We start from the raw sequence: 14,910 nt of genomic DNA, 5'->3' as shown, positions 1-14,910 counted from the left end.
TGAGGGAGAGGGTGAGGGAGAGGGGTGAGTGTGAGGGAGAGGGTGAGGGAGAGGGAGAGGGTGAGGGGTCAGTGTGAGGGAGAGGGTGAGGGAGAGGGTGAGGGAGAGGGGTGAGTGAGAGGGTGAGGGAGAGGGGTAAGGGACAGTGGTGAGGGATGAGTGAGAGGGTGAGGGAGAGGGTGAGGGGTGAGTGTGAGAGAGAGGGGTGAGTGTGAGGGAGAGGGGTGAGTGTGAGAGAGAGGGGTGAGTGAGGGAGAGGGGTGAGGGAGAGGGGTGAGGGTGAGGGAGAGGGAGAGTGGTGAGTGAGAGGGAGAGGGGTGAGGGCTCACACTCACACTGGTCACATGCTGTGTTGTGGTTGCACAAGCGTTCCTGTCGATGAACTTTAACAGGAAGGAGACAAGTCCACCGATCTCCCCCTCTCCTCCCCCCCTCTCCTCCCCCGCTTGTGTTGGTTTCTCCCGCCGTCACAGAGAGACGGCCGGCTGCAGATAACGAGTCGATGCCGTAACTCTCCTCCTAACAATAGGCGGCCTGTTCGTCTCTGGCCGTCCGGCAGAAAGAGGAGACGGTGGAATTAGAGAGCGCTCTTATTTTGAAAACACACAGCTCCTGATCTGGCATTGCATTGTGGTCCGTCTGTTTGTGGTGTTCCCCCCCCGACGTCCCGGTGGAAGTCACCGCGGCCTTCAGCTCGTATCCCCGTCTACAAGAAGGCTTCAGTGTGGTTTCACTCCTCCTCCTTCTGTCCGGGTTAAACGTGAAGAGTATGACGGGTTGAACTGTAGATGACCTTATTAGCATGTTGCCGGTGGCCATTTTGGACTTCTGTAACAGTCGGGGGGTGACGTTTGCTGGTTTCTCTGTGTTAAATCACCGTGAGTCGAAGGCGTTTGAATTTCACGCCGTTCAAAGACGCCATCTTCGTCTGTCGGACATTCCGTCTGCTGTTTTCGGACATTTTGAAGCTGCACTAGTGAACATTTTTGTATCAACAATGACCGTGTTTAATGTGAAAGGGGGTCGCTCGTAACGATGGCACACAGGGAATTATCACTCGGCTGGAAAAAGAACGTTTAGCGTCTTTCAGCTCATTGTTTTGGTTTTTACCACTCGGTTCACCCAAACCGCAAAAACGCTGGGATCAACCCACTTTCCTCCTCCTGTCCAGCCCCACATAGCATGTAGCACGTAGCCGCTGAAGAAGATATTTCCCTCAGGAGGTGGTGGAGACCAAAACTAGAGCTAAAAGGAGTAAATGAGGTGAGCAGAAACACAATGTTGCTGTGTGTCTGACGTTCTAATAGGCTTGTCAACTGTTTCTGGTGATAATACACACAATCGGTGAAACTGCGTAAACTAAACTAAACTATTAAACCCTTAAAAAAAACAACCACTAAGATAAAATAATCACTAGTCGCAGCCCATTTCACCACTGACAGTTAGCTGTTAACAACAGCACACAGACAAAGTGCTGTTGCTATGGTTACCAGCAGTACATTGCGCACTGATTTATGATGGCGGTTAAACTGTTGACCAGAAGTCTTTCTGAGAAACACACAAGCCCTTCCTCGGATCCCTTCAAATCCATTTTCTTTCTGAGACGTTTCTTCAAGCCGAGAATCGAGGAAATGAAACGTAAAATAACGTTTCCCACCATTTGCATGATTTGGTACGCAGCAGGAGGACACAGCTGGCTCCTCCCACCCCGAGGAGTCCACAATGACCCACCATGAGCACTTCCACACGGCCGTGTCATTATCATACCGGATCCAAAACTGTGTCATTTGTCATGTGGTTGCATTTTGTTTCTTTGTGCACGTTCACACATCTTGTACATAGAATACTGTAAGTATCTGACTGTGTGTACAATACAACGCCACTCTGTCTAACAGTATCACTGTAACTGTAACGTTGCTGTAACATTCGTCGTCACTAACCTTTCCTTTTACACACTTTGTTGTTTTTTTTGTACGTTTCGTCATTGCACTGGATGCGTCTGAGAGAAAACAACCAGAAAAGGAAAAAAAAAAAAAACGTCTGGGAAAATGAAACGAACAGGCGGCAGACATTAAAAAAGGCGAGCAGGATGAGCCGAGGGAGGTCTCCTGCTTTTTGTTTTTTTGTTGTGTGTTGTTTTCCCAGTGCCTTGGCTCTGTGCTCTGTGGTGAAATACACTGCCGTTTGCTGACATGCTGTTTCTTTATTTTCTCAGTGTGTATACGGCAAAGCAAGAGGTCAAGACCTACTGTGTTGTAAAAAGTGGTAGAAAGATTAGAAAAGAGAGGGAGAAAAAAAATAAAAGACTGGAGTTCATGGAGATAAATAAATAAATTACTATCTGTTTTGCGAACGTCCCGGGGCAGTTTCATGAACACGAGAAGCCCTCTTGCAAAGCCGAGGGTCCAGGCGTTTCATTCCACATAATGTAACACGAAGCTCGGCGGCTATCGCACCGCCGGGCAGTATCTCCGTTACCCAGCAGGGTCTGACCTTTGCTTTGGCTTTTAATCAGAGGAGCTCTGATACATAACAGACTGCGAGTCTCAGGAGAGAGGGAGGGAGCCCAGAAACAACCGTTGTCCAGAAATCACTGGTTAACTCAGATTTATTTACACGGGATCTCTGCAACCCCCCCAAAAAAACAAAAACAGAAACAAGTCAGACATGACCCCTGTGAATGGTAAAGGCACAGAGTGGGGGGAGGGACGGACAAAGGGAGGAAGAGCGAATACACGAAAAAGTAAGAGGATAGAGGGAGGGAGGAGGGAGAGAGGTCATGTTTCCTCTGTTGAGCCCACTTCCTGTCCTGATCCCAAAATGGAGAGACTGTAAGAACGACATCCTTCTCCCTCAGTCTCCCCCTCCCTCCCTCACACACACACACACACACACACACACACACACACACATCAGAGAAACCCAAACCAGCCTCCCGTGGTCTCCTACAAAGGAGATGGGAGGAAAAAGCAGGGAGCAGAAAAATACATCCCCCAGTGGTCTCTGAAACATAAGGAAGCCTTCGTTTCGTAGAAGGACATTTTGTCCTCAAGTTGCACTGCACCACGTGTGTGTGTGTGTGTGTGTGTGTGTGTGTGTGTGTGTGTGTGGCCTATATATATATGTGTGTGTGTGGTAAATTGAGCACAAAGTCATTAACAAAACAGGACAGTTTAATGGCTTTTCTGGCACATGTTTGCTGTTCATCAAATTATATAATATATATATACCCTGGAGTGATTGATTTAATATTAGATTATTTTAACCTGTATCTTTTTACAACTTTTAAAACAACTGTCCCTGTGCTACAAGTCATTGACTGCAGATATCTCTTCTGTGTCGATGTCTTTGCATTTAAATTTCACAGAAAACTTGGCAGACAATATTCAATATTTCCTCAAACTTTGCAACAACCCGTTTTTTAACCACCATCTCTCACGACACAACCTGCTACTTTTATTTTTATAAAATGAGATAGGACTAAAGCAAAAGGGAGTGACACCCTAGCAACTCCATAGCAACCATGTAGCACTGCCCAGAAGACCATAGTTACCAACTCGTAATACCCTAGCAACCAATCAGAACACATTAGCAACCATGTAGCAACCAACCTTAACCTACCTAACTTTTCTATTGATAAAAAAAAAACTACCAAAGACAATAGGAATCTCAAACGAACCAAACAGCGTATCAAATACACCAGGTGATCGCCATGACAACCACCTAGCAAAAAAGCCGATTGGGATATTTCCATTTTGGATTATTAGAAAATAGGTTCTGTGGCCTTTAACACACAGAAAAGCCTCAACATCAACATAAAGACTTATCCACAGACCTGTGTGTGCGTGTGTGTGTGTGTGTGTGTGTGTGTGTGTGTGTGTGTGTGTGTTGGGTCTCATGACTCTGGTTAAGCTGATGTTTCCCTAAGGCTGTTTTGATTGGACCTACAGCTGAACTCTGATATTTAATAATGAGCCAAGTACTCCCTCAGCCTCTCTCTCTCTCTCTCTCTCTCTCTCTCTCTCTCTCTCTCTCTCTCTCTCACACACACACACACACACACACACACACACACACACACACACACACACACACACACACACACAGAGATATAATCAGACAAATATAAACAACCAGTGGTTCATTAGCTGATGATGTGGCTGTGACACATCACTGGAGCTCAGGCCGTCACGTCGTTAAACCACTTCTGTTTAAGTTCACGCTGACGGGAATTAACTTGGCGATTCCTGGAAGTCTTATCTGCCCCGCAGGATGTGTTTTCTCCTCTTTCTCTCTTCTGCTGCGAAGCCTCGAGGGCAGACTGTTAGTCAGAGATGATGATGAACAAAAACTACGCATGCATGCCGACTTTATGTCTACAATTAAATTACCAATTAAAATGAAATGATGTAAATAATTATTTAAATAGTTACACCCTCTGTCCATCTCCCCCCCCCCCCCTGGATACTCCACATGTGGCAAGAAAGGCACATGTCTCCCTCTGCTGGTGTAACAAGAGGAATGCATCTTGACGCTGCCTTTTAAAGAGACAAATCATTTTAATTCAAAGAGACATATTTTATCAATCTGGGTTGTTTTGGAAGTTTTCATGTAGGGAATATTTTCTATTAAGCCCAATTCCTGCGTGAAAAACGAAAATATATAATGTAATAAATACCAAAGGCACGAGGAGAGCACAACACAAAAAAACTGAAATAAAATAACTAATCTACTGCTCGCTATTTCTATATATATATCATTGATTATTGATCACTGATAGGAGTTTTATCAAACCCTGCAGCATCTCTGATGTAAAACACCTGAATTATCTGTTCTGGGTCCGGTGTTTGTTCCATCTTTTGTCAGTAATTTAAAGCTGAAGTAAACTCAGATGTTTTCCTTTGAGTGCAGCGTCGGCCAAAACTAACAACCGTGTCCAAACTGAACGTCCCGGCTGAGAAAAACAAAGGAGACAATCTGTCTAATGAGAGGAAAAGTCACACTGAGGGCTCATTATTAATGATGTCCTCCTCAGTACAGCATTATTAAGATCATCTTCATTAGGACTTTCAGGGTGTGATTTGCATACTGAGTACCTGTTATTATATTTGCCCCCCCCCCCCAAAAAAAAACAATAACCTGTTGGCTGTTTTCAAACTAACAACAACACTTTATTAATTCTTTGGCACACCCAAAGCATCAGTTAAATTCACTCGTTCAAAAAACAAAAGTACAAAAGTTTAGATTCATCATCATTCATTCTACTGCAGACCAATTAAAACAACCTTCATCCAGTAATTAAACGGAGAGATTTCACAGATTCATTCTGTGAGGCTGGAGAGGCTCGACACCTCAATGAAACATTCAGGAGCGGTTGAAACATATCTATATTTCTGTTGGAAATGGGACAACAACACGTCGTTAAGTAAAACAAAATGGGCAGATTCACATGTTTCCACACTTGTGATCACTCTGATTTGTGCCCTTATTGACATTAACATTGCTGGTGATATTTGACACTTCAAGTTCTGCCTTTTAGTGAAAACAAAGGCTCGGTGTGTTCTTCAGTCAGTGTAGCTACATTCAGACACATCAAATACAAAAAAACAAACGGCAAAGCAAATATTGTGGAGTGTTTGGCTGAAACAGAAGCAAACTAACTGGTTAAATGGATAACAGAACGCCTTGTAACAGCAATGCAAGCTTCAGCATATTATCTATATTAATAAAAACCCGTTATCCCGTATCCGAGTGACCTGCGGAGCCATTTTAAATCCAACCTGGTTCTTCTTCAAATGATGTTTTCCTAATATTTTAATATAACATCACGTAACATTATTTCAGTTTTGTAACAAACGTTTTAGCTGACACGCTTGTGAAAGCGTGAGTATCACCAGCTGCCGACTCCCGCTGCTGTTGTCATGGTAACGACGGCCTTCGTTACTTATCGGCCCGTTAGAATATCTCCAAACTGTAAACAGTGCAATTAAATCTGGTGCAACAGGCCGAGGAACAAATTATTTGTTTAAGGGCATTTTTTTGGCCATTAGGGAACATTTTTTGCCGTATTCCATTAAACTCTTGCAGCTGACAGAAAACGGGCGCGCTTACTAACTTTTAATTGGTTGCTCTGCCTAAAAAAATACATCTAAAAAGCAGGATGAAGAGCTCAAACCTATTTCTGCTACATCCTATTAAAAGATCTCCTCATTTGAGACGTGCAATATTTGTCTTCTCAAAACGCATTCCTCAGTTCTCTGAAAGGCTTTTTTCCTGAAGTTCTTCAGATGGAAACACAGTTCTGAACTATTGCATTGAATTGCATACAACCATTCTGATGGAGTTACACATTAAAAACATCGTCTATTATTTATATATAACAAATGGATGCAGCTTCCGTGGAGGTGTGTGCACACTGTGAGTGGTTCCTAATTGAATTAAAATCGTGATCAACAGCTGCAGAAAAATAGAAATGAATCTAATAAACAACTCAACTCATAAAAACCGTATCTTCCCCCCTAAAACAGTGCAGGCTTTACAAAAGCAATAAACAAGCACTGTCAGCGATTTTGTGTTGCTCACAAAAAAAGGACACCAGTGTGTGTGTGTGTGTGTGTGTGTGTGCGCAGTGCTGAGTCATGTGACTGCTGTTAGGCGTTGGGGGGCAGATAGTAGGGGTGAAACAGTCTCTCGTGGGAGCAGATGTGTAAAGCAGCGTGTGTGTGCATCAGTAACCGTGGAAACCGCGAGGTGAAGTAGCCGACGAAGCCTTCGGGCAGCTCGCCGAGAGTCTCCTGCACCTCCGGTGGCAACTCGTGGTAGTGATGCTTCTGTAAGGTGCGACACACAGGTGTCAAAGACAGGAAGGAACACAGAGAAGAAACGTCCAAGTGAGCAACGCTGACCTTATTCCTCATGGCTCTCAGCAGATCTCTGACCGAGTTCCCCTTATACGTCCTGAACCGCCTCAAGTCTGCAACACACACACACACACAGGAAGATTACAACCCAACACAAGCTCAGTGGTCCTGCTGCAGACAGCGTTGCTATGGATACCGGCCGTGCACCTGTCTGCAGGGGCACCGAGATGTGCATCCTCCAGTTGGTTCGGACCACCGCTCTCCCCGCCGTCTCCAGTCTGACCACGATGGGACTGTCTGCTGGCTCCTTCTCGATGCGGTCGCTCACGTCCTACCAACACACACACACACACACACACACATCATGTTTCTGCAGACAGAATCAACACCACCCAGGTGTGTACACACACACGTTAAACACACCTGGAAGAAGAGCAGCTGCTTCTCGGGGCTCCAGAAGAACGGATGTTTGAGCACGCAGGCGGTGGAGGGCCGCGACTCCACCTCCGCACTGATCATTTGCTCGATCAGATCCTGGGCTATGACATCATCTGATTTGAGGAAGAAAAAACAGGGTTTCATGTATTTTAATCATGTGTGCCATTTGATTGTTGTGGTTACTGCAATGGATGACATTATGCAATGTCTGGAAATTGCATGTAAATGATCGAGAGGCACTTCGACCAAAGGAGCTCAAGTCAGAGCAGGAAAGACATAAAGGCACAACGACGCTCTCACCGTGTATATCCTCCATGAAATGTGACAGTGAGTATTCTCCTGACAGGATGTTGACCTGTCGTCTTAAAGAATCGCCAAACGGGTGCTGCCCCCTGCTGACCACGAAGTAGAACACGCAGCCAGCAGAGAAGACGTCCACGGCTGCCGTCTGTACAGAGAAGAGGAGAAACATCTAAACATACTCATCTCTACCTCAGAGTCACTCAATCTCAGGGTCGGCTCACTTTTTGGTTTATTTTTGGAGCAGAAAAAAGTTGGAATCCTCCTTTTTATAGGATGTCTTGTCCATACACTTTAAACTAAAGTATTTAGCATTGGTTTTTCCTTTTTCTCCCCCCTGGAGGAGTTTGTCCTATTTAATGGAGAGTCCAAGGACGAAGCTGCACAGAATATGTAAATAAAATTCACTTGAATTGAATTAAAATGCACAACTTGAAAATGATGAGACTCCAAACTGTATCACAGACCCTCAAGCTAGATATGACCCTGTTTTATCTTCTTTTATTCATATTCTCCCACTGCGACTATTTTAGTTCAAAGAAAGACAGTTGTGCTGTACGTAATAATAATAATAATAATAATATACCGGTTTGTTGCCAGGCGTATCCCGCAGTACTTCGGGAGCGATCCACCCTTCGGTTCCCGGTATTCCTGAGCGCAGAGAGAAGCTGCTCCGCCCGTCGGGGATCTTCTTACAGAGTCCGAAGTCGGAGATGAGAGCTCGGACCCGACCCAGTGCACTGGGACCGGACAGGAGGATGTTTCTGGGCTTCAGGTCCCGATGGACTACAGGGAGAGACAAGTAAGTGTCTATATGGAGGTGTGTATATATATATGTGTGTGCGTGTCAGACCTATGTTGAGGGAGTGCAGGTGTGAAAGGCCACACATGGTCTGTCCCAGTAGAGTTATAGGATTCAGCTCAGGGAAGCCAGACGGATCCTCCACATACTGCAGAACACAGACGACAAAGAAACATGCAAAACCAACGTGTAAGTTTGGGATTAAAGCCTCCGACACGCCGACAGGCGCGTTTCATCTTATTCCAGCCGAGCCTCGGGCTGAAGGCGGAGCTTTGATGGGAATTCACGACATCACAGATCTCCAATCGACCAATGAGAATGAGAAAGGTGGAATCTGTCCATCCTCACCTGAGGGCCTGTGCTGCAAAATAAACCCTGGAGCTCACATTAATTAATTCTCTCCACTGCTCTTAAAAAACTAATGTCAGAAATTAACTTCCAGTCTTCTAATATTTCCAGAAATGCTGCTGTTGGCGGTTAACTGGACTTCTCTACAGAACGACGTGTACAGACGGGTCTGACGTATAATTACTTGTACTTTCTCAGAAAAAAACCTGTAAAAATGAAAATTATTAATAGTCTCCAGTAGTTTAACGATTCATGTGATGCATCGATGAATCGATTGTCAGTCCACCGATTCAACTAAATCGATCTGCTAAAATAAATAAATAGAATTAATCGCTTTGGCTTCACCAATAATCTATATAAATGCGTTTAATCTAAATCTATGAATTCTTAATTATGATTAATGTTTTAATACGTTTAAGACACTCTCTCCCTGCCAGCATGTAGTCTATTGAAAAATGTTCAAAATAATGGAGCAATGTTTAATTACATTTTTGTATTCAGCATAAAATATGATGCAGGACTACTTTTTTATAGAATAAATATGTTTAATAAGTAATTCTGTGGTCTGTTTATTTGTTCACCTTTCAGAAGAATACAGATAGTCTCACTCGCATTATTGCATGTTTATTTCATGGATATAGAATTTTGGTTAAAAGTTACTGAATGGAATCGCTGTGAAGCCAAAGATTCACAGCCCTAGTCTCCAGTCAGTGGAACATGTTAAACATGTATTCAGAAAACACTTAAAGTGAAACACACAAGAGGAAACATACCAGTATTCCACCTTTAATTTTAATCTAACGGATGACTCTGTTCCCTGATAACGTGAACTGTCTCACCTGCTGCAGCGTGGCGGTGCACAGCTCGATGGCGATGTAGGTGAAGAGGCGGTCCCTCTCCGTGCAGAAGTAGCGGATGACGTTGGGGTGAGTGTCCGACTCTCGGAGGAGCTGCACCTCGCGCTCCGCCACCTCGAAGCACTCCGGCAGGATTCGCTTCACCGCCACGTGGCGTCCATCGAAATGACCCCTGAAAACAGAGCGCCGTCACATCTTTGTACCGACATACTCTCCGGACGATGAGGTGAGACCGTTTTACAAAGCTGTCAAATACTGGAACAAAACGTACGTATTTATTTTACTGGAGACAAACAGAAATCATCACAGTCATGATGTCTGAACGTAGCTGCTTCAGGATGAGGCTCCTGGTCCTGTACATGTCTCACTGTCAGCCTGTCTCACTGTCACGCTGTCTCACTGTTTTTCCTACATGTCAAAAGGCCTACAGCTGAGCCCACGCTTTGTTTAAGATTACAGTCACCATTTAGGCACTTTTATATTATATTTAAATACATTATAAACTATATTATGCAACAGATTATGTGATGGTGTGTTCACTGATGCTCCAACTTCCGAGATTCAACATTCAGCCAACAAACACAATAAACAAAAGTCTACCTGGATGGTAAGAAATAATTCTCATAGTAGCTTGAAAATGCTCGACTGAAATATGATTTAGAAACGTGCAAATTCACTGAGGTGGTCCGTTGCTGAAGTGTTGAAACAGAACCCGGTACCTGAAGACGAAGGTTCCCGCCGTGCCGTGTCCGAGCACCTCCGACGGCGTGAAGGAGATCTTACCCACGTGCACCTCCTCGTTTCCTTCTGGGGTCAACGAGGAAGAAGGTGGTGTTAACGACGTGGGACAGAAGGAGATAAACCAGCGTTAATGTTCCAGATGCTACCTGCTGTGGGTTCGTGGCCCGCCGGGACATCAGAGCTGCTGCTGCTGCTGCTGGGAGCAGGGGGGCCGGGCGGAGGGTCTGCAGACGGAGGCTGAGAGTCTGGATCCAGAAAAGTCAAGAGACGTGAGCATGAGTGGGTCTTTTCGCTCTGGACCCAGTTTAATCAAGGAATGAATAATACATTCAAGCTTTTTTAGTCTATGAAAAAAAAGTGCTTTTATGCTACTTTATTTCATTTTCATAATTCTTTCGTTCCCTACAGGGGACGGAGGACGTGCTTCATAATGAGCTTACCGCTGGAGAGGTGTGTGTCCGTAGAGCGGGCTGCGTCTGAAGAAGCCGCCGTCTGCGTGGTGGTCTGCGTGGTGGTCTGCAGGTCGGTCTGCATGGTGGTCTGCAGGTCGGTCTGCATGCGCTGCAGACGAGACTCCAACGCCTCCTCCAGCTGCCGCTGAGCTTTCAGCTGATGAGCTGCACGCTGCACAAACACAGATACATCACATTTACCGAGATCAGCTCCGAGGAGCGACTGGAGCTCTTAATTCAAAGAGATTTTAAAAAATCTCATTTGCAGCACAGTCAACAAAGTATGCTCCATTAAAATAAAACGATGAATGCATGAATTCACAAATAGGGACATGATTTTGTTTATATGATAAACTGGATGCCGGGTTTCATAGACTATTAGGAGCAGAGCACCTAATAAACTCAAACTTGGTATTAATATTGAAATGTATTCAATTCTAATTAGATCAGTAAGTTTTGGAATGTATTCTGCATTCAAAGTTTAATTTTGTTCTTATCCCTGTTAATAATAATAATAATAAGTCAAATCCATAACAGGAGATTCATTAACTATGGTATGATTACAGTGAGAAGCCCGGTGGGGTTTTCTCCTAAACAAACAGAAGCTATGTTTACGTTCCCCGACACCAAAACACATCTTCTGGATCCTCCAGGCCCTCGGGGATGTGTTGAATGCATTTCCTTGTTTCCACGCTTGTTTACGAGCTAGCGAGTGTCTTCTGGTGCACGTCTGTCAGGTTTCCAACGACTAATCAGTGGAAAAGTGTGAAACTATGTGCACACAATGATAAAAATATACTTTTACTGTCTTGGATTGCTAGTTTACCACGATTTGTTCACATCTTTGATATGAAAGGCGCGTCTTAAACACACTAAGAGCATCTCAAATGTTTGATAATGCTTATAATAAGTCTATCATAAATGTGTTTTTTTCACAATGCATTATGTAAACAAAGCAGCATTTAAAGGGTTAAATCCTGACCGTGAACGTATATTTGGTAGTTATGATCAGTGAAAGTGGAAAACAACATTTTCAAAGCGATGTTAGGGTTAAAACACAAACTCACAGCGGGGTAGGTGAGTGCGAAGGCCAGCCATCCTCCCAGCAGCAGCGTCAGCACCGCCAGAGTCAGACGGTCCTGAGTCACGTAGACCGGCAGCACGGCGGCCGGCGCCCGCCCCGCTGACCTCCCGTCGACCCCTCCTCTATTAGCATTAGTGTCGCTATCGCTGTCGGCTACCGTCTGGAACTGGAGGACACGCACACGGGACACGTGATGAGGTTTAATGATGTGTCGTATCTGCGTTTGTCATCGTTATTCTATGTAAAGCGGTTTACAATGAGACACCTTGGTCATAGACAGTAATAACCTGATGGGGGGGGGATTATTGTCTGATATTATTGCCTGATATCATTCCTAAGATTTACTGGGAAGCAGACTCACGTAGCGCTGATGGTAGTAGGAAGCCGGGGAGGCAGAAGGTCGGGGGGGGATGACCGCCTCACCAGAACGCTGCAGGCCGACTGGGAAATCCCTCAGCATGGTGGTGTGAGCCACCGGGGGGAGCTCATGATGCCCTGAAACACACATATGATGCTTTTAGAGCCGGTCAGTGTCTGGTATAATATATCCACAAGATATGTCAGCTTTGAGGTCATTTCCTCTTGCTTTCATGCTGATAATAAAGCTTAAAATGATTGTGATATTTGCCTGTTTTCCCTCAATACTACATGATTGAAATAAATGAAGTCTTGTGGCTGAATGCCTGGAAAAAAACAGCCGTTCCACCAACTCCCCGACGCTGGAAACTTCCTCCCAAACAGACGTCTCAACATATTGGCACTCCGCTGGGCTGCTTGTGGGGAATGTGGAGGCGTGGTGGTTGATCGTGCCCATGTTTTCTGGTGTGTTCACTATATTCAGACCTCATAAAGTATCACAGCCAATACAAAATACTCTCCGGGAACAAGTGGGAGGAAATGTTTATTCAGCCGAGAACACAGATCTCTTTCTTAGTAGAAAATCAGCATATTTAATTGTTTTTTTAATCTAACTGTCCTTCTTAAATCATTATTTCTTTTACATTTTATTTCTGGTTTATAGCATTTGCCCCATGTGTGTGTGTGTGCCTGTGTGTGTGCGCCTGTGTGTGTGTGTGTGTGCCTGTGTGTGTGTGTGTGTGTGTGTGTGTGTATGTGTGTGTGTGTGTGTGTGTGTGTGTGTGTGTGTGTGCGCCTGTGTGTGTGTGTGTGTGTGTGTGTGTGTGTGTGTGTGTGTGTGTGTGTGTATGTATGTGTGTGTGTGTGTGTGTGTGTGTGTGTGTGTGTGTGTGTGTGTGCCTGTGTGTGTGTGTGTGTGTGTGTGTGTGTGTCGTACCTATTAGCAGCCAGTGGTTTTTCAGGCTGTTCGTGCTCCCCGGTGGATAGCGCACATCGGTGAGCGGCGTGATCTCACACTCCCCTTGCTCGCTGACCGTCACTCCGTCCGTCACCGGACCCTCAATCCGAGCCAAGGTCAACCCTCGAGGCTGCCACGGCAACGAGAAGCACAACACAGTCACATGACAGCTATCGTGAACATGATTAAGTCCTCGCTGTCCACCTGAGACACTGATCTCATACACTGTATAATTAGGCTCACCACTAAGGAGACTCCGTGGTGGACGAGGGAGGTGGAGGCGTAGAGGTGGGAGTCCAGCTTCCCGACATAGAGGGTGGGTCTTAAAAACAACAACACAGGCGTGTTATTCTCTCAGCCAATTATTTACAAGGATTATATTCAGATTGAATGCGTTGTTTGGTCTCGGGACAAGAAATAAGGATCTTTGCATCTCCAAAGTATACAATTAATGAACAAATTTAACCTACAAACTGTTTTTTTCATTGTACTATTGCTGCAGGAAGTACTTGTTTCTGATTGGCTGGCAAGTATCCCCTGTAACATATTAGCAGACACCTAAATCACAGTTCCTGCCAATAGTTTAATAACCGCTGTAAATCCGTGTGGCAGGTACTTGCATTTAAACTGCAGTACTAATACTTGGATGCTTCGTCATCAATTACCTCTCAGACCCGACCGAGGGATAAACACACCTCAAGTCAGCTGGAAATTACAATTACCACCTCTCAAGTTCTCGAGCTGGCCTCCGCCAGCCGCTCGGCTGCAGGTCACGCCCACAGATGTCACCAAATTCTCATCGGTTCATCCATGATTCAAGTGGATGTTTGTACCAATTTAAAACAAAAACCTCCCTTGAGCGTTCCTGAGATGTCCTTGTCTTTGTCTCTAGTGATTTCTACCTTTGTGTAAGTCTATTGAGAGAGAGAGGCAGAAAAATGGAGTCAAATAGAGCGATTCTGATCCACCGTGTCTCCCTTGTCCATTAAATGTGGAGGTCAGGATTATTAGCGCATCACGACTTACATACAGTATAAGGATTGTCTGAGAAAATTAGAAAAGCTGAGCTTTGTGAAGTCTGACAGCCTTCGAGGTGGCTCATAATGACTTAATCTGCCTGCCGGACTGAACCTCACCGGAGCTCTTACTTTGGCGTGCGTATAAAGGTAGTTTCCTCTTACACGAGTTGCGTTTGTGCGCTGGCCTGCTCCTTCACAAACTGATAGCTCCACTTCAGCGTGGAGTGCGCGTCCGCCTGGCTGTTGGCGGAGGAGAAGGTGAGGAACTGCAGCGTCTCCAAGGCGAGGGACAGGTGAGGGGCGTGTTTGAGCGAGTCTCCGGAGTACAGGTAGACGCCGACGACGGGCGAGCCGTAGTTCTGACTCCACAAGACGTCGCCTGGAAGACGAGAACACGGCGCTGAAAGCCACGCTGGTGGAGACGAGCACATCTCACACATTTAAAAGGTGGCTCGTTATCCACGTGGTCAAAGTCACCCACCTCCACCTACCTGTCTCTCTGTCCACGGTCACCACCAAACCGTCGCCACTGGACACCAGGTGGGCCATCTCTGTGTGTGAGACAGGTGCAACAGGTCAGTGTGTGTGAGACAGGTGCAACAGGTCAGTGTGTGTGTGTGAAACAGGTCCAACAGGTCAGTGTGTGTGTGTGAAACAGGTCCAACAGGTCAGTGTGTGTGTGTGAAACAGGTCC

The 14,910-nt window shown here is 45.4% G+C and overlaps 1 protein-coding gene and 1 long non-coding RNA gene across 3 annotated transcripts in view; one reads left to right on the top strand and one right to left on the bottom strand.

Annotated features, from left to right (window-relative positions):
- Positions 1–139: 139 nt before the first annotated feature.
- LOC311010124 lies at positions 140–2,191 on the top strand. Its single transcript, XR_014596733.1, has 2 exons — positions 140–211; positions 310–2,191. It is a non-coding gene; the product is annotated as an uncharacterized lncRNA (long non-coding RNA).
- Positions 2,192–5,142: 2,951 nt separating this feature from the next.
- ern2 (endoplasmic reticulum to nucleus signaling 2) overlaps positions 5,143–14,910 on the bottom strand; it is a 12,298-nt gene continuing 2,530 nt past the window's right edge. Inside the window, exons 8-24 of one of the 2 annotated variants that reach the window (XM_084004586.1) lie at positions 14,708–14,767; positions 14,379–14,595; positions 13,441–13,519; positions 13,177–13,327; positions 12,244–12,377; positions 11,866–12,048; positions 10,787–10,970; positions 10,493–10,591; positions 10,325–10,412; positions 9,588–9,777; positions 8,452–8,548; positions 8,185–8,384; positions 7,599–7,746; positions 7,284–7,411; positions 7,068–7,191; positions 6,906–6,973; positions 5,143–6,830 (exon numbers count right to left, since the gene is read on the bottom strand). In XM_084004586.1, coding sequence (XP_083860712.1) covers positions 6,651–6,830; positions 6,906–6,973; positions 7,068–7,191; positions 7,284–7,411; positions 7,599–7,746; positions 8,185–8,384; positions 8,452–8,548; positions 9,588–9,777; positions 10,325–10,412; positions 10,493–10,591; positions 10,787–10,970; positions 11,866–12,048; positions 12,244–12,377; positions 13,177–13,327; positions 13,441–13,519; positions 14,379–14,595; positions 14,708–14,767 — 2,330 coding nt within the window. In that variant the 3' untranslated portion in view covers positions 5,143–6,650. The remainder of the gene's footprint in view (positions 6,831–6,905; positions 6,974–7,067; positions 7,192–7,283; positions 7,412–7,598; positions 7,747–8,184; positions 8,385–8,451; positions 8,549–9,587; positions 9,778–10,324; positions 10,413–10,492; positions 10,592–10,786; positions 10,971–11,865; positions 12,049–12,243; positions 12,378–13,176; positions 13,328–13,440; positions 13,520–14,378; positions 14,596–14,707; positions 14,768–14,910) is intronic. The other variant, XM_084004587.1, reaches the window with a different exon arrangement.

The sequence above is a fragment of the Eutrigla gurnardus genome, assembly GCF_963514095.1.
Source record: "Eutrigla gurnardus genome assembly, chromosome: 3".
In the NCBI taxonomy this organism is placed as follows: Eukaryota; Metazoa; Chordata; class Actinopteri; order Perciformes; family Triglidae; genus Eutrigla; species Eutrigla gurnardus.
The sequence above is the reverse complement of the archived record's forward strand: the minus strand, read 5'-3'. Positions and strand labels throughout refer to the sequence as shown.